Genomic DNA, 21868 nt, shown 5'->3' with positions numbered 1-21868 from the left:
TCAATAAACGGCTAGTTGTTTGCTAAATCCACGCCACGTTCAGTTTTTGGTCTGCGTTTGAATCCTCTTTTGCAAACACATACAGTCTGCCCCAGCCAGACTGTGACACAAGGGTATTTGCTGAGACATTGTAAAGTTGTTTTGAGTAGTCACCAAAAAAGGAATAATAAAATGAAGTTGTTATTATTCTCAACTCAAAGAATACAATAATTCTTTATTTTCAGTAAAGAATTTTTAAATCATGTTAATTAAAAAGCCATGTAAACCATGCTTCTGTTTTGTATTTCAGCCCAAGGAATCGAACAAGAATTTTCTCCTTTTTCCTTAAAAGCGAGCAAACTGCGATAGATATGGAATGAGATTCTAAATTGTCTGACTTTAGATTTTTTTCGCATTTCCATACAAACACTTTAATTTCTCAGAACTAACCGAGCACTACCACTGATAGAATGGCTGCAAGGCTTTTGAGGGTTCAATCTCAAAACCATAATAACCCCGTTCAGATGGTAAACTAGATAAACGTGTTGGTTTTTTCATCTATGCTCAGTTCGTGATAAAACATAAACTAGCGTACTGCCACAACACGGAATACTCATGCGTGGATCTGCCACAGGGTCCCTCTGTATGAGTAGGGCGAATAATTGAAGCTCACGGCCTTATCAATAAGCAGCCCCACGCGTGAGTACCGTCCCATCTGAAAATAAAAACAAATCCAGCATGCTGGCTCAATCTCCGCGAGCTACTTTCTCTCCCCACCAATCAGCGCGCCGCAGCTGCACGCTAAGCCACGCCTTCTGTTCTCTAGAGCTGGAACGTTTTGTTTATCGTGCCAAAGAAGTTGTTACAGCTTCGATGTGGCACGATTGTGTTCACTGTTAACACGCAGACTTTTTACATATCAAAGCACGCAGATAGAAGTAAGGACGTCGTAGCGTAGTGCAGGGTTAGAGTAATGACAAAGAAAGACGTCCAGCCTCCATGCTTACTTTTAACAAAAAAGAAGTTATGGATTCTAACGACGGTAGGAAGAGACGCAAGGTAAGCGGCTTTGTGCGGGGCTGCAGGCGGAGTGTGGCCGGAAAGATGAAACGAGAGATGAGCAAAGTCCTGCGCTCCATAGCGCTGGACGATAACAACCGTAAAGAGCTCGTGCAGGGGGAAGAGGACGACTACGACTGCTTCCCTATCAGTTTCCTCCGCAGTGACCTATTGGAGCCCCACTTAGTCGTGGCTCCCCGGTACAGCCTGCTACGAGAGGTCGGTCGTGGAAGCTACGGGGTGGTGTACGAGGCTGTAGCTCGGAAAACAGGGGCCAGGGTAGCGGTGAAGAGGCTGCAGTGTGACGCCCCGGAGAAAGTGGAGTTGGCGCTAGCCGAATTCTGGGCCTTGACGAGCTTGGAGAACCGACACCAGAATGTAGTCCAGCTGGAAGAGTGTGTCCTGCAGAGGAACGGTTTGGCCCAGAAGATGAGCCACGGAAACAAGAAATCCAAGCAGTATTTGCGGCTCGTGGAGACTTCACTCAAAGGTACACACGCTGCTGTTAGCCGTGCAGTATCACCAGTACAGTAATGAAAGTACAGGAGCTGCTGTTGGAGCTTGTGTCGTGGTGATTTTACCGGCCTAAGAAATGCAAACTTTACGGTGCACCGTGTTAAAGCCTCGATGTCTCACCTGAGATGTCTCATTCAAGATCTAAGCAGAATGAGAAACGACAAAAGGCCATATTTAAATACCGCTGAAGTTTGGTAGTTACTGATAGGCAGTGTTAGCAGTATTGTGAGCCTGGTTTATTATTTATTCTATTTGACACAATGAATTTTTACACTCCGTTACAAATAAGAGAATGCTGCTGAGTTCACCAAAGTGCTGTAGACATAAGTTAAAAGGTGCAGGTTTCATTCACTAAAGAGCATTTAAAGCCAACTTCGTTGCAGCCTGCCGTGACGTCACTCCACTACTACCTATAGAAGGCACAGAAAAGTACACGGTGCTGCCCTGCTCACGAGAGAACACAGTGTACTACTTACAGCCTGCCCTTGTTAACTGAAATGTGACATGTTAAATAGCAATATTACAGTGCACTGTCAATGGCAGAGTTGTTACATTTTTAACTTAATATGATCAGTGCAATTTTAACCTATTTATCATATCGTTTGTTTACATTCATCAGCCCAGAGATACATTTAGTGATGTTTAAATGTGTCTTCAACAAACTGAAATTTAACATCATCTAACATCTTAATGCTGATGTTAAAAGCTGGGTTCTGAACAGGCCCAGTTTACAGTCTTGTTTTCTTTTAACAGCTTGCCTGTTATGTAAGTGTCACCACTGAGGCTCTCTGAATAAAATATTAATATGAAATATTAATCCTAAGCTGGGATCTCTTGGATCCATCAAGCAATGACAAAGAACGCTTGTAGATTTGAAACATTGAGAAGGATTTGATTTGTATCTTTTTGGCCCATCAGCTTTTGTCGTGATCCACCTAACAAGTTTTTCAAATGCAGTCAGTGATCATGACACAAGCATGATAACTGAGTGCAGCCTTTGCTTAATGCCTGTGAAAATCTAGCAAATTCAATGTTATCATTGTGGACAGGTAATGGTCTTTGAAGTGATGAGAAAGTAAATAACTCCCAGTGTCAATAGGAGCATGATTTGGTAATTTACCAGGACCTGTACAGAATGTCAGCTAATACTGGTGTATGGCAGCTACAGTATATTGATCATTTGGGCATTATGTAAACTGATAAGTCTTATCTGTCTATACTGTAACAATTCTTTAAGAACTAGAAATACAAGATTTTGTTCAAAGTAGTTTTCAAAAACCTCTGTACCCAGTTTGATCTGGCTTTAATAATGTTCATACAGTACACATCAGTCCTCATAGGTCCCCATAACTAAAAGATTAGAAGTTTGAAACCTCAAGCACAGCTTTATTTTGAGTGGCGCAGCTAAATGTGTCAGCAGATTGTGATCTGTTGCATGCAATCACAAACCAGTGACAGTACTTTTCCCTCCCTTCCTCTTTAAACGGTCCCACAGTGTACCATAACAGTAGCTTTTACCAGAATCTTGCAGTTGACTTTTAAAATTTTCTTTCCTGGAGAAAGAAATGGCGTGACTTGTTTGAGTCAATGACGGATTTTTCTTCAATGCTGGTCACTGTCACGGCAGGGAGCACGACCGGGTTTAACTGCTCAGCAGCTGACTTCATTTCGGTGTTTGACAGTCTTCATCCCACTGTTCATATCTGCTCCCTTTGTTGTTGCAGGAGAACGTATCCTGGGCTACTCGGAGGAACCATGTTACCTTTGGTTTGTTATGGAGTTTTGTGACGGTGGGGACCTTAACCAGTACATTTTGTCCCGCCGGCCTGATCCCCAGACCAACAGGAACTTTATGCGCCAGCTGACCAGTGCTGTGGCTTTCCTGCACAGGAACAGTATCGTCCACCGCGACCTTAAACCAGACAACATTCTTATCTCACAGAAGTCTGGTTTTCCTATTCTTAAAGTGGCTGACTTTGGACTCAGTAAGGTTTGTGCTGGTCTGACCTCCAGAAACGGTGAAGAACATCCCATAGCAGGAGCAGGTGCCAGAGGGAGCATCCAGAACAGCTCGGTCAACATAAACAAATTCTGGTTGTCATCAGCCTGCGGCTCGGACTTCTACATGGCTCCTGAGGTGTGGGAGGGTCACTACACAGCCAAGGCTGACATCTTCGCTCTGGGCATCATCATCTGGGCAATGATCGAAAGGATTACTTTTATTGATGCAGAGTCCAAGCGTGAACTGCTGGGTACTTATGTTCGGCAAGGCTCGGAAATTGTCCCTGTTGGGGAGGCTTTGCTGGAGAACCCCAAGATGGTGCTCCATATTCCTCAGAAGGCCAGAAGCTCCATGTCTGAGGAGGAGAAGAAACTCCTCCACGAGATGCTTGCAGTAAACCCTCAGGACCGACCGGACGCCCTCCAGCTGGAGGTGCGGATGGACCAAGTCACATGTGCTGTTTGACAGACAGCACCTCCTATAACCTCTTATTTCCCTTACCACTCAAAGAAGGGACCTTTCAACTTCCCAGGTAAGATTCATGTCTTTATAAACCATGACCTCATCTGTCTGTTAGGAAAGGAAGCACATTAACAAAAAAAAGTTGTAACAGAAGAACTGTAATGCCAAGATTAATTGTTGTTGTTATCATGTGGTTAAATTAAACTTAATTTGTTAATCAGAGTTCACCAGAGGCCTGGCAGAGGTTAACATTTACTTACCTAATACATGCTGTGGGAAAGAGACGGTAAAGTGCTTAAATCGTATAGAATAAAGAACTATGAGTCGATGATTACATGTGGTTGGGAGTTTAAATTGCTGAGTGGTCAATAAGGCCAGAAATGCCAGTCCATTTCATACTGAAGGTGAGCTTACTTATATCTTGGTTGCTACAGTACACAATCCTTCAGTTAAGAAATGTCCATTTCTTAATGTCCATTAATGTGCCGCTCAGGTGCGTCTGCCTCCCCTGCAGACCACACCCCGTTACACACACTAACATGGTAAAATACATATTTAGGCAGAATTTTGCAAATATCTATTTTTTATTTTTTAGCAGCATAGTGCTTTTTTCCTATTATTCTTTTTTTTTTTTTTAAAAAGTCAGGTCAAGGCTCCAAAAGCCCAAAGGCGATATAAGGGTGGCGGCTCACAACAGTTTTTGTTTGCGACATGGATCATTTTAGTTCAGCTGGGTGTCTTTCCTTTTGTTATATTTCTTTAAGAGTTCAAAATGTGTTAAATAAATAAAAAAAAGTCATTTTCTTTGTAGCACTTCATGGATTTCATAAGCAACACACCTTAGTTGTTCACACAAAGCATAAAGGTAAAAAACAATATATACAGTGTTATCTTCATTTTAGATGTCAAAGTATTTGCGGCTCCCAGTGTTTTCTTTACATTGAACCCGGGTCCAAATGGATCTTTGGGTCTTAAAGGTTGCTGACCCCCTGTCTTAGAAGATTGATCGAGTAGATTGTGGACCATTTCTGTGGGACGAAAGACAAATTAGGCAGCATCTGATTAAAAATAAAATAATGAATTCATAATTTTGTCTTTGACTTAGTTATTTGTCACAATGTATTTGGCAGTCTGCAGAGGGCAAACTATTTTTGTGCCACATAGAGCTGGGCGATATATCGAGTTTTTAAAAAATATCGATATATTTTTATACGAGATATAAGATGTGACAATATCCTTTATATCGATATAGTCTATGTTACGTTATAATTATACTTGTGGAGCCGCAAGTTTGCCTCTCTTTCGTCCACTTTCGTCTTTACGCAACGTTACTCGGCCTCGCCTCTCCTTCACTGAACACAACTCCCCCTCCTCCCCCATCGCTTCACCTGCAGGAAGCGACAAGATGGACACGGCAAATCTCCGTTAACGAGTTACTGCGCATCGCCCCGTGCGTGGGGCTGGACGGCGTCAACGTGTTAGCTAGCTAACCACGCTAACGAGCTAACCACGCTAACGCCATGCAGCCCAGAGGTGCTGCACGGACTAAAATCCTTTCATTTTCTCAAAAGTTGACAGCGCGCCTTATGTATGAATTCTGGTTGTGCTTGATGGCCGCGAACCGATTTTATGTGGAACACGGCGCTCAGCAATCTGTCAAAAAATGTTTTAGTACGACTTTAGTAAGCTACGGAGCTGCACCGCTTGATGGATTGTCGGAGCATTACGGCTGAGCCTCGCGGAGTGATACGTACTGTGCTTCAACGTAATATTACCCTACTGTGTATAAGGACCATAAATGGCACCTGTTAAGAGACGTGGTTGCGAAGCGGATTACAAACTCCAGGCTGTCAGTCACGCAGTACAAGTTGGGAACAGAGCAGCTGTGAAATCTGTCTTTGTTATTGTGCTCAGCGTCTTTTAGTTTACATTTTGACTGCACAATTGTGAGCTTTTTGTTATGCACAAAAACAACATTGTTTTCTTTTATTTATGGAGCATTATTATTTAATAAATGCTCATAATTTATTTTTGAGTAAATGTTATGTACATCTGCTCTATGTTAATAAAAGTGCCTGTGTGACATCTGGGACACAGCTTTGACTAAGAGCTCTCTTTTTGTTCTTACTTTATGGCTTTAAAAAAATATATCGAGATATATATCTTATATCGCCATCCAGCTAAAAAATATCGAGATATGAATTTTGGGTCATATCGCCCAGCCCTAGTGCCACATACATATAGAAAAGTTTCCCTGTCAGTATTGTTGATATCATTGCTTTGGTACAGCTTGCGTTTGTCATACGTAACATAAGGGTCACCAACATTTTTATCTGTGATGGAATTTTGTTTGACTCGCCATTAAATACGAATTGACGAATTTGGGGGGAAAAGCACAGTGGGCTTGGGTACAGGCTTTTTGTTACTAACTATAACCCAAGAGCCAAGTTATAATTAATTATAATGACGCGTTTGAAAATGAATTAGAAAAGCAGTTATCTCTGTCCTCTGCTGATCTCTTGATCCATGGGAACCAAAGCCTCAGGTGACATCCTAGACCTGTCCCTTCACTTCACATACACCCAACTTCTGCTGACGTCTTGCCAGAGCTTCGCACGTCACTGCAGGATTAACTGAGGTAAAAATATCTCCGTATTCAAAATGAGGGATTCATTTTAAATGATCGTGTTTGACAAAACAAGTCTTGCTTAAAATGAACGAACAAATACAAAAGCGTTTATGGTAGGTGAGAGGAGGCGTGTCCATGTCCTCAGGGGAGAGGAGAGGGTGGTTCAGGAAGACTGCTGCGTGATCAGTACTGGGAACCAAACTGGGTACAACCCTGGCCTGAGGGCAAACAGCGTGTGTGTGTGTGTGTGTGTGTGTGTGTGTGTGTGGGAGGGAGAGGGGGGGCAGTGTGAGAGTGAATCAGAAAGCGTTGAATAAGCCTTCTGGATCTTTGGCATTTGTACAGTAAATGTGTTTTATGTGGTTTGTTTTCACACCTGACAGTTTTGGAAAACACTGACTTCAGTTTTTATCACCACAGAGACTGTTCAATAAACCTCTCGTGATACACAGCCTGGCTTATTTATGATCAGTGAAAACTTGGCCTGACCTTATGCTCAGTGTTGTTCTGAAGAGGGTGATATGTAAATCTCACTTTGGATTATTCTGAAAATGATTAAAACCCCCACAATGTTCCCTGCTTTAGCCCTAACTCGTACCACTTTACCCAGCTCTTTCATACTTGGTTATGTGCCTTTGTGATCAGTGTGCAGTGGGAAACACCAGGGCATCAAACAGATTTTAATATTAGACAAAGATAAGCCAACAACTAATGTCTACAAATGAACATAATTCAACAATAACAAAGAGACTGAGCAAAAATCGCAAAGCTGAAAACCACTGTAGACCAAAAAGAATGCAAAGGCTCATCTCACATTTCCAGATGTTTCTTAATAAAAAACATCTGGATGAGCCACAAGATATTTGAAAATATTTTGTCGACTAATAAAACAAAGGTTGAACTTTCTAGAAAGTTTTCATCCCATTAAACCTGACATAAAAACGTACATAGCATTTCAAATAAAGAACACCAACAGTCAAACATGGTAGTAGCATGGTGCTCTCTACCAGAACATCCTGAAGGAGAATGTGCAGCCATCTGAAGCTCAGTTTTTGCAGCAGGGCGATGACACCTGAAGTCTACCTCAGAGTGACACCCCCCCCCCCCCCCCCCCCCCAAAATAAACCCCCTCAAAATATAGATTATAGTCAAAGTCCAGCATTAAAATCCTATTGAAATGCTTTGGGGTGACCTTAAACAGGCAGTTTATGTTAGAAAATCAGTGTGGTTGAATTTAAAAAATTCTGCAAAGAAAACTTGGCTAAAATTCCTCCAAAGTGAAAGACATTTATCGCAAAAACCTTGATTGAACTTCTGGTAGCCAAGGTTTGCACAACCAGCATTAGGTAGTTACTTTTTCATTTAGGCCAGGACCAGTTGCGTTGGATAAATCTACATCCTGGACCTAGATATAGAAGCAGAGGAATGGTCAAGGGTGCAGCTAGCATCCTGGTATCAGTAGCACAGTTGGATACGTTAAGCTGTGTTGTCAGGCTGCTGAAAGCTGATGCCTCTCGTTTTAGGGCCCACTGTGGTGGGGCTCCAATCCAAGTAGAAATCCTTGACTGTTAATTTTCAGGGGAACTGACTGGAGCATGAGAGTAGTGATGTAACTTCTGAACCCAGCACCAAGATAAGCCAGCTTTTCAGGAGACTTGCCTGATTTGAGGGGTGGTTTTGAAGAGGGGAGGAGTAGAGCCAACGAAGGAGCTTTTGCTGGTGGGTAATCTTCATTTATTGAAGCTTATAAAGTTGCAATTTTGACAAGATGGCAAGCGAGTGACTGGAGCAGAGAGAAGAAATGTGCAGAATGAATGTGACAGACCTGATTATTGTTTGGTAGTGCCAATGGCTGCCTAATGGTCCTGCAGCATGGCACGTGGTGTTTGGTGTTGTGCTGTAACCATCCAGACAGCCTAAAGTTTGTTAGCCTTAAGTATTGACTACAACGTTTAGGCAAAATTTTATGCAAGTTGTTTTTCTGGAAAAGGGATAAAAAGTTTAAACATTAAAATTCAATTTTACTTGGATTAATCAGAAAATTGGCCTGAGATATTTCTACAAAGAGGTACAGAACAGTATCAAGCTTCCTAAGCTTGGTAATCCTTATCAGCCTTGTTTTTTTTCTAATCCTACAACCTGCTGATCCCTACTCAGTAGCTGAATCTTTGTGACAGTGTTTGTTGTTAGCAGTGTGGAGAGATGCTTAAACCTTAACTGGAAGACACTCATTCACTCACCCATTCAAATAACTGAATTCAGGTGTTCCAGTCACTTCCATCACCACAGGTGTGTAAAATCAAGCACGTTGGATTGTAGACTGCTTTTACAAACATGTGTGAAAGAATGAATTGCTCCCAGAAGCTCAGTGAATCCTAGTGTGACACTGCGCCACCACCTGTGCAACAAATCCAGCTGTGAAATGTCTTTGCTCTTGAGAATTTCAGTCAACTGATTGTTGTTATTATTACAAAGTAGAAGCAACTGGGAACGCCAGTGCCTCAGCCACAAAGTGATAAGCCACGTAAAATCACAGAGCGGGGTCAGGCGATGTTACGGTGCATAATACGCCGAGGTCACCAACTTTCTGCAGAGTCAGTGTAGCTCAGGAAGTCAAGCAGCTCGTCTACTAATGCGAAGGTTTGACTGCTTCAGTTCGCATGTCAGATATTTGTGAATGGTAGATAGGAAGCACTTACTCATTGAAAAACGCATGTTTGAATGGGTGTGACTAAGTGGATGTACAAAGAGCTTTGAGTACTCATGTAGAGTAGTGCCATATAAGAACCAGTCCATTTACTCGCTGCAGACTTCCACACTTCAAGTGACCTTTATATTAACTGAAGAACAGTGCATAGAGAGCAGCTGCATCAAGCCTTACCAATGCACTGCAAAAGTGTTGGAGACTGTAGTTTAGTCTCACTGACTGCTTTGTTCTTCTTTGTTTGTTTTAATACGAAAGCTTACATGAAAAGGAACAGACTGTGTTTTTTCCTGTTTTGGAAGTGGATAACATCCATATTCCTGCCCTGTCGTGCACTGCAAACAGGACAGCATTGTAGCCTACCCACTGTAGATATATCAGGACAACATTGTAAAATTATGGATTATTTTATTCATAATATCAGGATAGAATAACTACTTTTGCGGCAGTGTGTGCATGAAAATGTCCTGGTGAGATTGTTTAGAATGAAAACCTTTTGTAGTGCATCAAATGGCTGTTCAGGCGATGCTCAGCGACCTAAATCATTCTCCTGTTTGTTTGAACTTGAACTCTCCACTTGCCTGGATTAAGCATTCAGCTCCACAGTACTGTTCGCTGTCACAGACCTCATTCTGTGACGTAAGGTCTCTCAGACCTGAAGATGCCACTGCATGTTAGCTTCCTGTCGCAGACTGGCCTCATTCTCTCGTGTCATGATTGGATAGCATGTTACGCAACAGGAACGGCTCACAGCATGGCTGTGGTTCAGTGGAAAACCCTGAGGGATTAGTGTTTGTAAGCACACAGAGAGAAGGGGAGGCTGTAGTTTTTGCTGCTTGTGCATATTTACTGGATATCAGGACATGTTTGACTGAGGGAGAAACCATCACACTCACCAATTTCAGACCAACGAGGAAAAGCACAATGTGTTGAATCTGTGGCTATCTTATGATCTCTCATCCAGTCAGCACGACGATGATGTCTTATTTTCTATTAATGAGATGTAGAAAGAATAAAAAGCTTGTGTGTGTGTGTGTGTGTGTGTGTGTGTGTGTGTGTGTGTGTGTGTGTACAGGTAAATGAGCTTTGCAATGTGAGCTCTGGAAAACTGAAAACTGCATGTGCCTGTATACAAGTCATTTGTACTGAGTGATGAGCACAGACTTGGAAAGTAACTGAGAGTAAACAAAAAAACACAAAGTAAAATTACTGCTCAGCGTTTTCTTGCTGAATGAGTTCATCTGGATGCAGCAGTGTGGTAACTGGAGATCATAGAGGAGGAAAAAATGCTCTTGATGCGACTTAAATTTTCTCAACTTAACAACAATATTGTTACAACCACGTCGTGTTTGACGCACAACATGGTTGTAAATGAAGGTTGGGCGATTGGACGATATATCGATGATAGGCTGAGCGTTTCACTGATGGTTTTTACAAGAGATTTATTTATTTGCCCATGAGTAAATTTGCTAATAATGTTGGTCGAAGCTAACCGAAGCAGTCGATGGGAAAAATGATAGCGCTGAAGAGTGCGCCCAAACGTTTGTTTACTTAAACTCACAACAGAAAAAAAGAACGGCAGCAGCCTACGTTCAGAAATAAACAAAAAGATTTTATTGAAATAAAAACCCACAATGGTGCGGAGGGAAACAACGAGAAGCTTTCTTCTTTTTTCCACTCTAACCTTATCTGCTTACAGACCAAACAACAGATACAAAAAGTCAGTTAAAAATCAAAATATTTATCACCAATCGTCGGTTTTTGGACTGACGACTGTCGGTTGGAAAACTGTTACATATTCTCCAACCTTATAGTAAATACCTGGGAGGCTCACTTAGGCTGCCAGAAACTGGAAAGTCCAGGCTAACAAGCCACCAGCTCAGTCATGTGTGATAGGCAAATCACTCCTTGTGTGATTCAAATGAGCATTTTCTTATGTGTGCAGTGAGTCTTCTCATTTGTGATTACACTGACAGTCCAGAATACAGTCTGTTGGCTGTCAGATACAAGGAGAGATTCATGGCATTTTCCTTCTCTTTAAAAATGCTCCATCTTAGTACTTCAGTTCTGTTGTTACAGGTGGATAAAATCAAGCACGCTTACTTTTACAAGTTGAGAGGGCTGAGTAACAACAAAAACTGAACATCAGGAACTTTATGGCTGGACTGCTCCTGTGAGTGTAATGTGTAGGTGGCCCTTTGAATCTAAATTCAAAGGTTTAAGCCCTTTATATCTGGTTTTCTTTATGTGCAATTAATTACTTTCATTCTAATTCTGAGCATTGTGTGGCGTATGACATTTCAGAATACTATAAATCATCATTATAGGACAATTTAACAAATATAGATTATTAAATATTATTATAGTGCAGGCTTCTGTCTTACAACATGATCATCACGTTCTCCAGTTTCCCCTGAAGGTGAAGTAGAGCAGCTCGCCTGCTAAGTGGAAGGCTGGCGGTTCAGTGCCTGCATGCCAAACATCTGTGGGTATGAACCCCAAGTGAACATTAGGTATAGAGAAAACATGCTTGTGTATATGAGGCGCTTTGCATGCATGTTTCCTTGTATAGAGAAATGTGGCGTATGCAGAGAATGATTCTGATTTACTAACATGCACAAGGCGGGTGTGTAAGAATGTTTCCACCCACGTGTCATTTGCGCTGTGGTCAGTAACATACAACATGGATACATGTGTTTTTGTGTTGTCTTCATAAAGGACATAGTTTGAAAGGTGGCATCGGATGGCCGGGGTGGAATATTTAGTGACATGAGTCAGCATTGATGTCCATGTGCGTTGTGCGTGACATCCCCTAATCCACCCCCACCCGCTCCTCTGCTGGACAATGAGATGAGAGTGCTGCTTTTGGTTGATGGCTTATGGGAGCTTTGGTCAGGAACATTTTGTCTTCTTGTGTGCAGCCGTGTGTCACTGCTATCCAGTCCAGAGCAGTGTAAGCTTCTGTACTGCACACACGTACGGTCCTTACTTTCAGGAATTCTTTTGATTTCATATGAGCTTTTTCAGCATGTTGTCCTTGCCACGGACACAAGAATGCTTATGTGCTATAAAGACAATGCGTTTGATGCTTTCACTCTTCATATGGCTTTTAGTACTCTAAAACAGAGAGGATGCTGATTGTGGACAGCAGCCTGAAGGCACAGTATGCCATGTTATGTACGGGCTCAGAAAGCGTGGGCTATTACAGGGCGGCTGAGAAATGCTGAGAAGCAGTCTTTACGAGAGTTTGGGAGAAAGCGTGATGAGCACACTGGTTTGTTCTTATGTAACATTGTTGTAAAAACAGGCTAGCTGAGTGGCTGCAGCGCTTGTAAATATTTGTAAAAACTTGTAAAAACCAGTTCTTACACAAGTGATCACAACGAAGCACCTCACCGTGTTCTGTGGTGTATTCAGAAGCAAAAAGACTAAAAGCTCAAGCCAACCCCTGCTTCTAGGCTTGGATGTCTATAATTTACGATAGGCAACCTTCCTGTACAGCCCAGCAAACCACCTTTTCTCACAGTGAATAACATAGAGCCACATCTCTTCCACTCTGCTGTCTCCATTCACAGCAGCTGTGTTGGATCTAATGGTGTGTAAGCTCTTTACATGATGTTAATCTGCTGACAGTCTGCATGCCATCAACCACAGACTCACAACTCTGTGGTGGCGCTGTCATGCTTTGTTCTCCTGCTTATTTCTCTTTGGTTAAATGTTGCCAACTGTGGCTAACTTCATTTTGACTTGTAAATAATAAATAGAAACAGTTTGATCAGCAGAAAGTGAGGATTTTGACCAACAGGAAGAGGGTTTGACATGGTTTGATATCTTTGGGTTTTGAACCTTTGTTGGAACAGAACTACACATATTTCACAATAAAATAACAAACAATGACTGTAATACCTGCTGTAAGGTGGCTGAGGAAGTAGAGTAGATCATCTGCCAATCAGAAGGTTGGAGTGTTCTTTTCCCAATACTTCATATGAAAAAAAGCTTTGGGTGATCAGTTAAAGTAGAGGAGTGCTCTATAAATACTAGTCCATTTACGATTTGTCATGTTGGGATTGCACACTGGAAATCATGTGCTTCTTTTTCAGTTTCATCCATAGCTGTTGTTTGTGTCCCCTCATTCTTTGTGTTGTGGCACAGTTCCTAACATTTGTCCTGACATTTAACAGGGTTGCAGCATTAAAGGTCAGATTAGCATCACTCACATACTAAATATCTGCTCATGAGAGAACAACATATTTGTTGTGGTCAAATCATGGTTCAGTGGTTAAAACTCTCACAGCAGAAAGCTCCTGGTTTGAACGTTGGCCATTCTGTGTCAAGATTTCATCCAGATACGGCAGTTTCTTCCCACACCCCATAGATGACGACATTAATTTGAATATTCTATATTTGCCATAAATGAGATTTAGATAAGGTGTGCAGGATAAAGCAGTGTATGAATGTATGGTTAAATCTGGCTTGTAGTCTAAACTGCTTGGAGTGATAAGTAAGAGTAGAAAGTTGCTGTGTGTGTTTGCTGCCTCTGGCAGTCCTACCACTTCCTGTAAGATACTGGTCTCCACTGCTGCTTTTTAATGAGGCAGTCTGCCTTTGAGTTATAGAACAAGAGGAGGCAGCAGGCCGTAGTTCTGTCCAGGATATACTGAGCTTCCACCTGGCCTGTTTTCTTTATTACACTTGCTTATAAAGAACGTTAAACAGAATAATTACATGTTGAATTCAGTGAAAGTGGAGTTTCACATTTTTAACCTTTTTAGTTTAACGACGGCTAGTTTCAGGACGAGAAAACACGACTAACTAGACTTAAAGCGTTGATTTCTCTAATGGTAACACAATGTGCTGTTTAAAACTAGCGATGCTACCTTCATTTGACTTCCAGTGTGGATTAAACACACAGGGAAAACCTCTGTGCAGCACCTCATGCTCCAATCAGACAGCGAAGAAGAAAAAATACACTTAAAATGCTAAATATTATATGAAAACATATTTATACCAAAAAATGTTTACAGTATATTAAAATATGACAAATTAACATCTGAAAAATAAATGGCGACTGAAAGTGTTGCACATTGTGCCGGGCATTATGGATGCACATTGTTCTATGTTCCATTATGCTATTTTTACTCCCGTAGTTTTTGTGAAATATTTTCTTTCTCTATACAAAGTAAAATAATTTAGGCATCTTACATCTTAAACTTAGCACTGTGTGTTTGTACTTGTCTATTTTCCCCCATTTATACCCTTTGTATTACTACATTTATTGCTCATGTCAGACGTGTGCGTCCTGCTAAGCTGATCCACTTTTGTCCATAGCGTGTGCTGTGATGTTATGCAACATATGAAAAGAGGAACAAAGCGCTGCCAGCCTGAGCTGTTGCATGTCAGCCGGTGAGCTATTATTAGAGCAGTTCTGAACCAAACATGGACACATCCAACAGCAGGAAGTATGGCTGTGTGCGGCAGTGCTGTCATTTTTACTGCAGGTAGACACATACAAATGTGCACCATTCTACTTTTGCACCCAGTGACCTCAGTGCCTTTGCTATAGCATCCCTGTGCAGTGCACATTTCTTTTCGTTATAGTAGTTTGCAGAGCTCTTCAGACGAAACGCCTCTGTTATAGGGTTTGATTCAGAAGAGATTTAAATCATTTTGCATGCCACATATTACAGTGAGAGAAAATAGTTGATCTGCTGCTGAATTTGTAAGTTTGGTCAAGAAATGAATAGTCTCTATATTGATAGTTTCATTTTGATAGAGAGGGACAGAATATCAATCAAAAATCCAGAAAACATCTATTTTGAAAGTTATGGATTGATTTGTACGTCATTGAGTAAAATCAGTAATTGATCCTCTATAAAGTAGCCAGAGTTCTGATTGGCTGTGTACCCATGCAATACACAGATTACAGATTGTCAGTCAGATACTCCTGATCTCAACACATACGTTGAGATCAGGAATGAACATTAGGGATAAGAGACCTGCACAATGCTGGAATGGGCTACAGACAATTAGCAAGATCTGTTGGTGCGAGTATTCAGAACTGGAAGAAATACACTGCTCAGAAACATTTTAATCAGATTCTAGCTTCAAGTCAATGAAATGTCTGAGATATTGATCTCATCAATTAGTTCAGTTGTATTTATATAGTGCAAAATCCCAGGAGGAGTCGTCTCAATGCGCTTTATATAGAAAGGTAAAGACCCTACAATAATAATAATAATAAAACATACCACCAAGGCAACAAAGGTGTGGTTAAAGAAAATTAATGTCATCGAGTGGCTTAGCCTCCCCCTCCCCCAGGAAATCTGTGGAGGGAGGTGATGCTTCAAGTTGTCGAGTGTAATCCAAGAAACCAAATAGTCTGGCTGACATTCTGTCTCTACTACTATAAAATTAGAGACTGTTCTTTGGAAGTAAGCAAAGTTACAAATTCAGACGAGTATCAAATAATTTTCCTCTAGTGGATTCATTATATTGGAATTATACTCAAAAGAAAACGAGTCTTACCTGGCGGGCTTGACTAAACTAGTTTGTGTTTTCTAATTTTTTTTCCAACCTGTTCTGGCTGTGCGAATAAATATGCGAATAAACATGCAAGGCAAGGCAAATTTATTTGTATAGCACAATTCAACAACAAGGTGATTCAAAGTGCTTTACAGAGACATTAGAAACAAAAACAAATAAAAAGCATGATTTAAAATTGATTAAAACAAGCAAACAAACTAACTAAACACACACATTTCACACCTGTTCGCGCGATCTGAACCGTTTTCGTAAGGGGAGCTACCAGTCCTTCTGTGGACGAGCTACTTTCTATTTTAAATTCCCTGAATTTAAAATACTCTCTAGACCCAGTCTAGACCCAGCTGGGGAGCTACCCAGAGCTCTAAACCCACTAAACAAACAAACAAACAAACAAACATAATATCAGAACAGTATATAAAATCAGAACAGTATATAAAATCAAAACAGATAAAATCAGAACAGTATATAAAATCAAAACAGATAAAATCAGAACAGTATATAAAATCAAAACAGATAAAATCAGAACAGTATATAAAATCAAAACAGATAAAATCAGTAGTTAATGTAAGTTTTTAAATTTAAGCTTAACAAACAAACAAAACAGTATATAAAATCAAAACAGATAAAATCAGAAATAGATAAGATCAGTAGTTAGTGTAAGTTTTGAAATTTAAGCTTAAAAGTGTGGATTTGGTGCTTTATTCAAATGCAGCTGAGAATAGGTGAGTCTTCAACCTGGATTTAAATAAACTGAGTGTTTCAGCTGATCTGAGGCTTTCTGGGAGTTTGTTCCAGATATAAGGAGCATAAAAGCTGAATGCAGCTTCTCCGTGTCTGGTTCTGACTCTGGGAACTGATAAAAGACCGGATCCAGATGACCTGAGGGATCTGGAAGGTTCATACTGGGTCAGGAGGTCTCTGATGTATTTTGGCCCTAAACCATTCAGAGCTTTATAGGCCAGCATCAGAACTTTAAAGTCTATCCTCTGACGGAATAAACATGCGAATAAACATGCGAATGTTTCAATCTTGTGACCTTTATTGTACATTGTGGAAAAGATCTGGTGATTTCAATAGGTTTGCAGATGTTTAACTTAAACTCACGTGATAGTTCACTCCGCTGTACTTTTTAGATTACAAAGTGATGTTGTATATTTCTGCTGATGACTTAATCAGTATAATTGTCACGGTTTGCACTGGCAGACTGTGTGGAGGGAGAAAGAGGACCCAAATGCAGACACTTGGAACGAAACTATAATTTAACAAAAGGCAAGCCGTCTATTTGTGGCGGGGAAAGGTACAAAACAAAAAGGCAGATGCACACTGAGGCGAAACTAACTAGAACTAAGCTGGGAGAAACTAAACACAACAAAGAACAAAACCTTGAATATGATTAAAAACCTGAGCATGGAAAAACACGGAGGTGTGGACATGATGAGAACTCAGCAGACAACCTGACAACGAATGAATGAAAACGCAGACCAAATGCACACAGGAGATCAGGGGATGTGAAACTAAACACAATGAACATGGGACACCAGACCTCTTCAAAATAAAACGGGAAACGTAATGAGATGCAGACATGAAACACATGAAGGGTGAGGGAGACTTAAACACCGAGGAATCTAAGAAACGATGAACTATAACAGGACAACATTGGTAATACAGAAATGAACTTAGATAATCTAATGAACGTAAACATAAACATCAAAATATATTACATCTCAAACCACTGGGTCCAGTGACCCATTATGGTGACAGTATTATTACTTTTGCTACTGATTTGTTCTTTCTGAAATGACTTTTGCTCCTTTATGCTGACCTGCTAATTCTTTGTCCCTACATCTGTGTCCTACACAGGTATCGACTCCAGTGGAAAAACGGACCCTGACAAGCTGAATTGTGAGGAATCTTCAATCATAATTTAAGCACAGAGTCACAGACTGCTCACTCCAAAACAGTCTGGACCAGTCTGCAAGTCAAACCACAACGACGCACTTCCAACTCCACGTAGTTCCAACACAGTCACTGTGGTGCTTTGGACTGGGGACGAATGGAGCACATAGTTTCTCTGAGAGCGACCTGGGCATGAAACTGTGCGTCTGTTTTGTAGTGGTGGACTTTTGTTCCCATCCTTCCCAGTATAGGCCTGTTCTTCCTTAATTGTGTAAGGTCTGTGACTGTGGCACAGGTTACTGTTTGTCATTGCACTCTACTGTACCAGTATTCAATCATTGTACTAATGATAGCAGTAGCTGTAAACGGTTGACATTCACCTCCCAGTGCAACCTTGTGCCTTAACAATGATGTACACCAAGTGCACTTTGATTTCTAAAACTATTTTGTGGGTCGCTTTTGAAAGTTCACACCAAGAAGGAAATTTACTGGAACCACTTTCATCTCATGTAAGCTGAGCAACTGAGTCTTCTGCTTTCAGTGGGGTTTGACACAATATTCCAGGCTGCATTAATATCATATGGGAAAGTGCCCCCCTCTGTCCAAACACTGAAGCACAATCATGAAACTGAAGCTGAGACATTGATTTAAACCAATGACAGGTGAAGTGATTAATGTTGATTACATTGAGGTCAGTTCTACAGCACAGTGAGTAGCACTGTTCCCAACGTCTGGTTTCATGGAGGCCCTCTCAAAACCATCGGGGCCCGAGGCATCCCAACATGCTAATGCCAGACACAACAGGACACCCCCAGAGTTTCTTCCTGTCAGTGTCCTGACAGGTCGGAGGTGTTTCGGGGTCGTGATCAGTGTCGCACTGGAGAAACACTGTGCGCATATGATCAGTTCTGTGCTCTAAAGGAAAAGTAGCAGGCCTGTATCAGCTCCACACAACCCTTCAGCAGGGAGTTCACACTATCCTATTGGCCGTTTGTTCCTGATTAATCCAAAGAGCACCTGATGGAAAAGCGCATCTATGTGGTAACGTGTAGTCATCCATGTTGAAAAGATACTGAGGATGGTTCTGTATTCTTTTGAATGGTGCAGCATGAATCATGTGTATCGGGTCATATCTAAGCAGCACTGACCTGTTTATGGCAGAAGGACCTCTGATTAGCATCTGGAGACCATTCCCCAAACCAGCCACTGAAGTGTGTTAGACTCTTTGCAGTGTCGAGTGATGCTGTGGTTGGACAGACGCTTGTGGTTGGCTGATCGGAGCCCCTGTAACTCCTGGGAAACTTCTGGGATTTTTGACTTGATTTGTGAAAACTGGTCACTCCAGAAAATGAATAAAGCCATGGGGCTTGAAGGAAAAGAGCAAAATACAACACAGCAACTTTAGAAGGAGAGCGCAGTGTTAGATAGCTCTTCTAGCCTTCACTCCAGCATAGACCCGAGGAGCTCCTTTGGCTTTCACATCGCTGTATTACATGGTAGTATAATACAGTAGATTTTGAGGTGTTTTGTGATGTACCTCTACCTCATTCTCTCCACTCTGAAACCTCTTTCTTAGCTTTACTGTCTCTGTAGCAACCTTATCTTAGTCTGTGATACAAGACGCACTTTGAGTGGGATAGAATTTTACCTCAGACTCAATGACTTATTTTAATTCAACCTCTCACTGATATTTTTTTTCTTTTTTTGCTTAGTGACAACGAATCCCATTGTAACATCTACATCTGCAGGGTCTTCTGTCATAGATACTGTATAACAGAGCAATAAATATGTTGTCTTTAGTCAACAATGACAGATCCAGCTCAGAATAGTTTTAATGGCAGTTTGTGAAACAGACATAAATTTTAATTGGTTATGGTCATGGACATGAAGATGTGTGGGTAAGAAATAAATTAAACAAATGGTGACAGAAAGTCACAAGTCTACATACACAAACACATAGATTGGATTGCTTAAAGTATTTCCATAAGAACAGTGTTTGAAGGCGGATTCGCCTGCAGAAACATTGAAACCTGGCCAAGCAGTGCGAGTCAGTGTTGTTGTGGGACCTCACAAACATGTTTGTAATGTTTACACACTTATAAACTCGTTGTGAAGCATACTGAGATGTGCACCCATACTAATTCCTTGGATCCATTTCTGAGAGCCGTTTGTGGTGAATGCTAACACAACTTGAATGTGTTATTAAATTTGTGGTGAGTTTAAACGTTTGGAGTTTTGCTAATAGGCTAGCGTAACATAGACGGTCTTCCTTTTAAATTTTTGGGTTGTTGAATCTCTCCTGCTGCTCAGGAGTTTTGGTCACATTCATTTTTCTATAAGCACTAAAGACGAGGTTGATACCAAACTGTTATTCCTAAAGGCTTTACACACCTGCCCTGCTGCCACTTTCTGTACGAGTTAGCTCGTTTAGTTCTCTCGAGACTCGTAACGATTCCACTTTAAAACACTTTACTATGCAAAATGGTTCTGCCACAATGTGAGCACCACACAGAGCCACACCGTTCACAAGCTGTTGTAAGATCTTGAATTCCTCTAGTGCTGATTTCCAGTGAGTGCAGAAATGTTTCTTTGACATGTTGTTACATAAATACTGTTTTTGTAACTAAAGCTGACAGGAGCCATTAGAGAACCAAGAAAGCATTGTTTTTCTGTAACTATGTAACTATTCTCGGAATAAATGGTTAAAACTGTAAATGTCTGCATCATGTGTGTTACGTGTGAACTTTATTTTGTTTACAAAGTCACATCATAGCTGTCTTCCTTATTGGATGAAAATCAGATTCTTTAACAAATGTAATATAATGTTGGGATTAGGGAAATAAGTTTAAAAAAGCATTTTAATTATGGTTGGGGGCAGAAAACTTTCAGAGTGAAAATAAATGTGAGTCAGTACAATGAAGTCATGGATGCAAGCATGCAGTCTGCATTTCCTCAGCTGAACCGTTTGACACTCAGGACAATTTTGTCAAACCACCGGAAAAAAACAACTTTATATATTCACTAGTAATTTAATATCTACAGTGGGGCAAAAAAGTATTTAGTCAGCCACTGATTGTGCAAGTTCCCCCACTTAAAATGATGACAGAGGTCAGTAATTTGCACCAGAGGTACACTTCAACTGTGAGAGACAGAATGTGGAAAAAAAAATCCATGAATCCACATGGTAGGATTTGTAAAGAATTTATTCGTAAATTAGGGTGGAAAATAAGTATTTGGTCACCTCAAACAAGGAAAATCTCTGGCTCTCACAGACCTGTAACTGTCATGATCCTGGGTCCTTTTGACCCAGCATTTGTTTTCTCTTCGATTTTGGTTCTGTTCTTCCTCTGTTTAGTGTTTACTCTGTTCTGCCCGTGTGTTCCTGTATCTAGTCCGCGTTTCTTAGTTTGTGTCCCTTCATGTGCAAGTTCCTGTTTTATTGTGAAGGTCTGCGTCTTATGTGAGTGTTTTCAGTTGCCTCCCTAGTCTCGTTATGTTAATCACTCCCAGCTGTGTTTTCCACCTGTGTGTAATCTCCCTGTGTTCTCTGAGTGGTTGTATTTTCTGTCTTAGTAATTGCTGGTTCGTCTGTGTTGTTTCCCCTCGGTCTCCCTGCGTCTTCCCGTATGTATTTCCCCGGACCTCCCTGCATCCTCGTTTCTGGTTTGTGTTATTAGTTCTACCCAGTTTAGGTTTTCCTGTTTCATGGTACCCACACCATTGCTGTTTGTATTTTCGGTTGTCAAATAAACACTCACCTGTTTCAGTTCAGTTTCCAGTAGCTCCAGTGCCGCCTGTAGCGCAGGCCCCAGTAGCTCCAGTGCCGCCTGTAGCGCAGGCCCCAGTAGCTCCAGTGCCGCCTGTAGCGCAGGCCCCAGTAGCTCCAGTGCCCCCGCTACCCGTAGCTCTGGCTCCAGTATCACCGGTTTCACTCATTCACTCCATGCAGGGAGAAAGTCTAATTTCACCTCAAGGTGCTTTTCATGGTTCAGCCGCCATTGGCACAGTTTGCCGCTCCAGGGCTTCCCCAGAGGCTAGGTCTCAGTCCCCGGCTGATTCTGGACCCCTGAAGTTTATG

At 41.3% G+C, this 21868-nt stretch overlaps 1 protein-coding gene across 1 annotated transcript; it reads left to right on the top strand.

Annotated features, from left to right (window-relative positions):
* Positions 1 to 306: 306 nt before the first annotated feature.
* Positions 307 to 20507, top strand: stk35 (serine/threonine kinase 35). The gene is made up of 3 exons (XM_085393357.1): positions 307 to 1528; positions 3279 to 4088; positions 17755 to 20507. Exons 1-2 carry the CDS (start codon positions 979 to 981, stop codon positions 4019 to 4021), a joined length of 1293 nt encoding a protein of 430 aa, XP_085249483.1. The 5' UTR covers positions 307 to 978; the 3' UTR covers positions 4022 to 4088; positions 17755 to 20507.
* The last annotated feature ends 1361 nt before the right edge of the window (positions 20508 to 21868 follow it).

This window comes from Rhamphochromis longiceps, linkage group LG20, assembly GCF_057381845.1.
Source record: "Rhamphochromis longiceps isolate RC_006_pf linkage group LG20, R_longiceps_female_GT1.1, whole genome shotgun sequence".
Lineage (NCBI taxonomy): Eukaryota > Metazoa > Chordata > Actinopteri > Cichliformes > Cichlidae > Rhamphochromis > Rhamphochromis longiceps.
Note: the sequence above shows the minus strand (reverse complement) of the source record. Positions and strands in the feature narration are given on the sequence as shown.

Excerpts from the sequence above, each read along its gene's own strand:
- stk35 (XM_085393357.1), top strand. The coding sequence starts at position 979 with ATGCTTACTTTTAACAAAAAAGAAGTTATGGATTCTAACGACGGTAGG. Across the intron at positions 1,529-3,278 it reads CGTGGAGACTTCACTCAAAG|GAGAACGTATCCTGGGCTAC; the intron begins GTACACACGCTG and ends TTGTTGTTGCAG.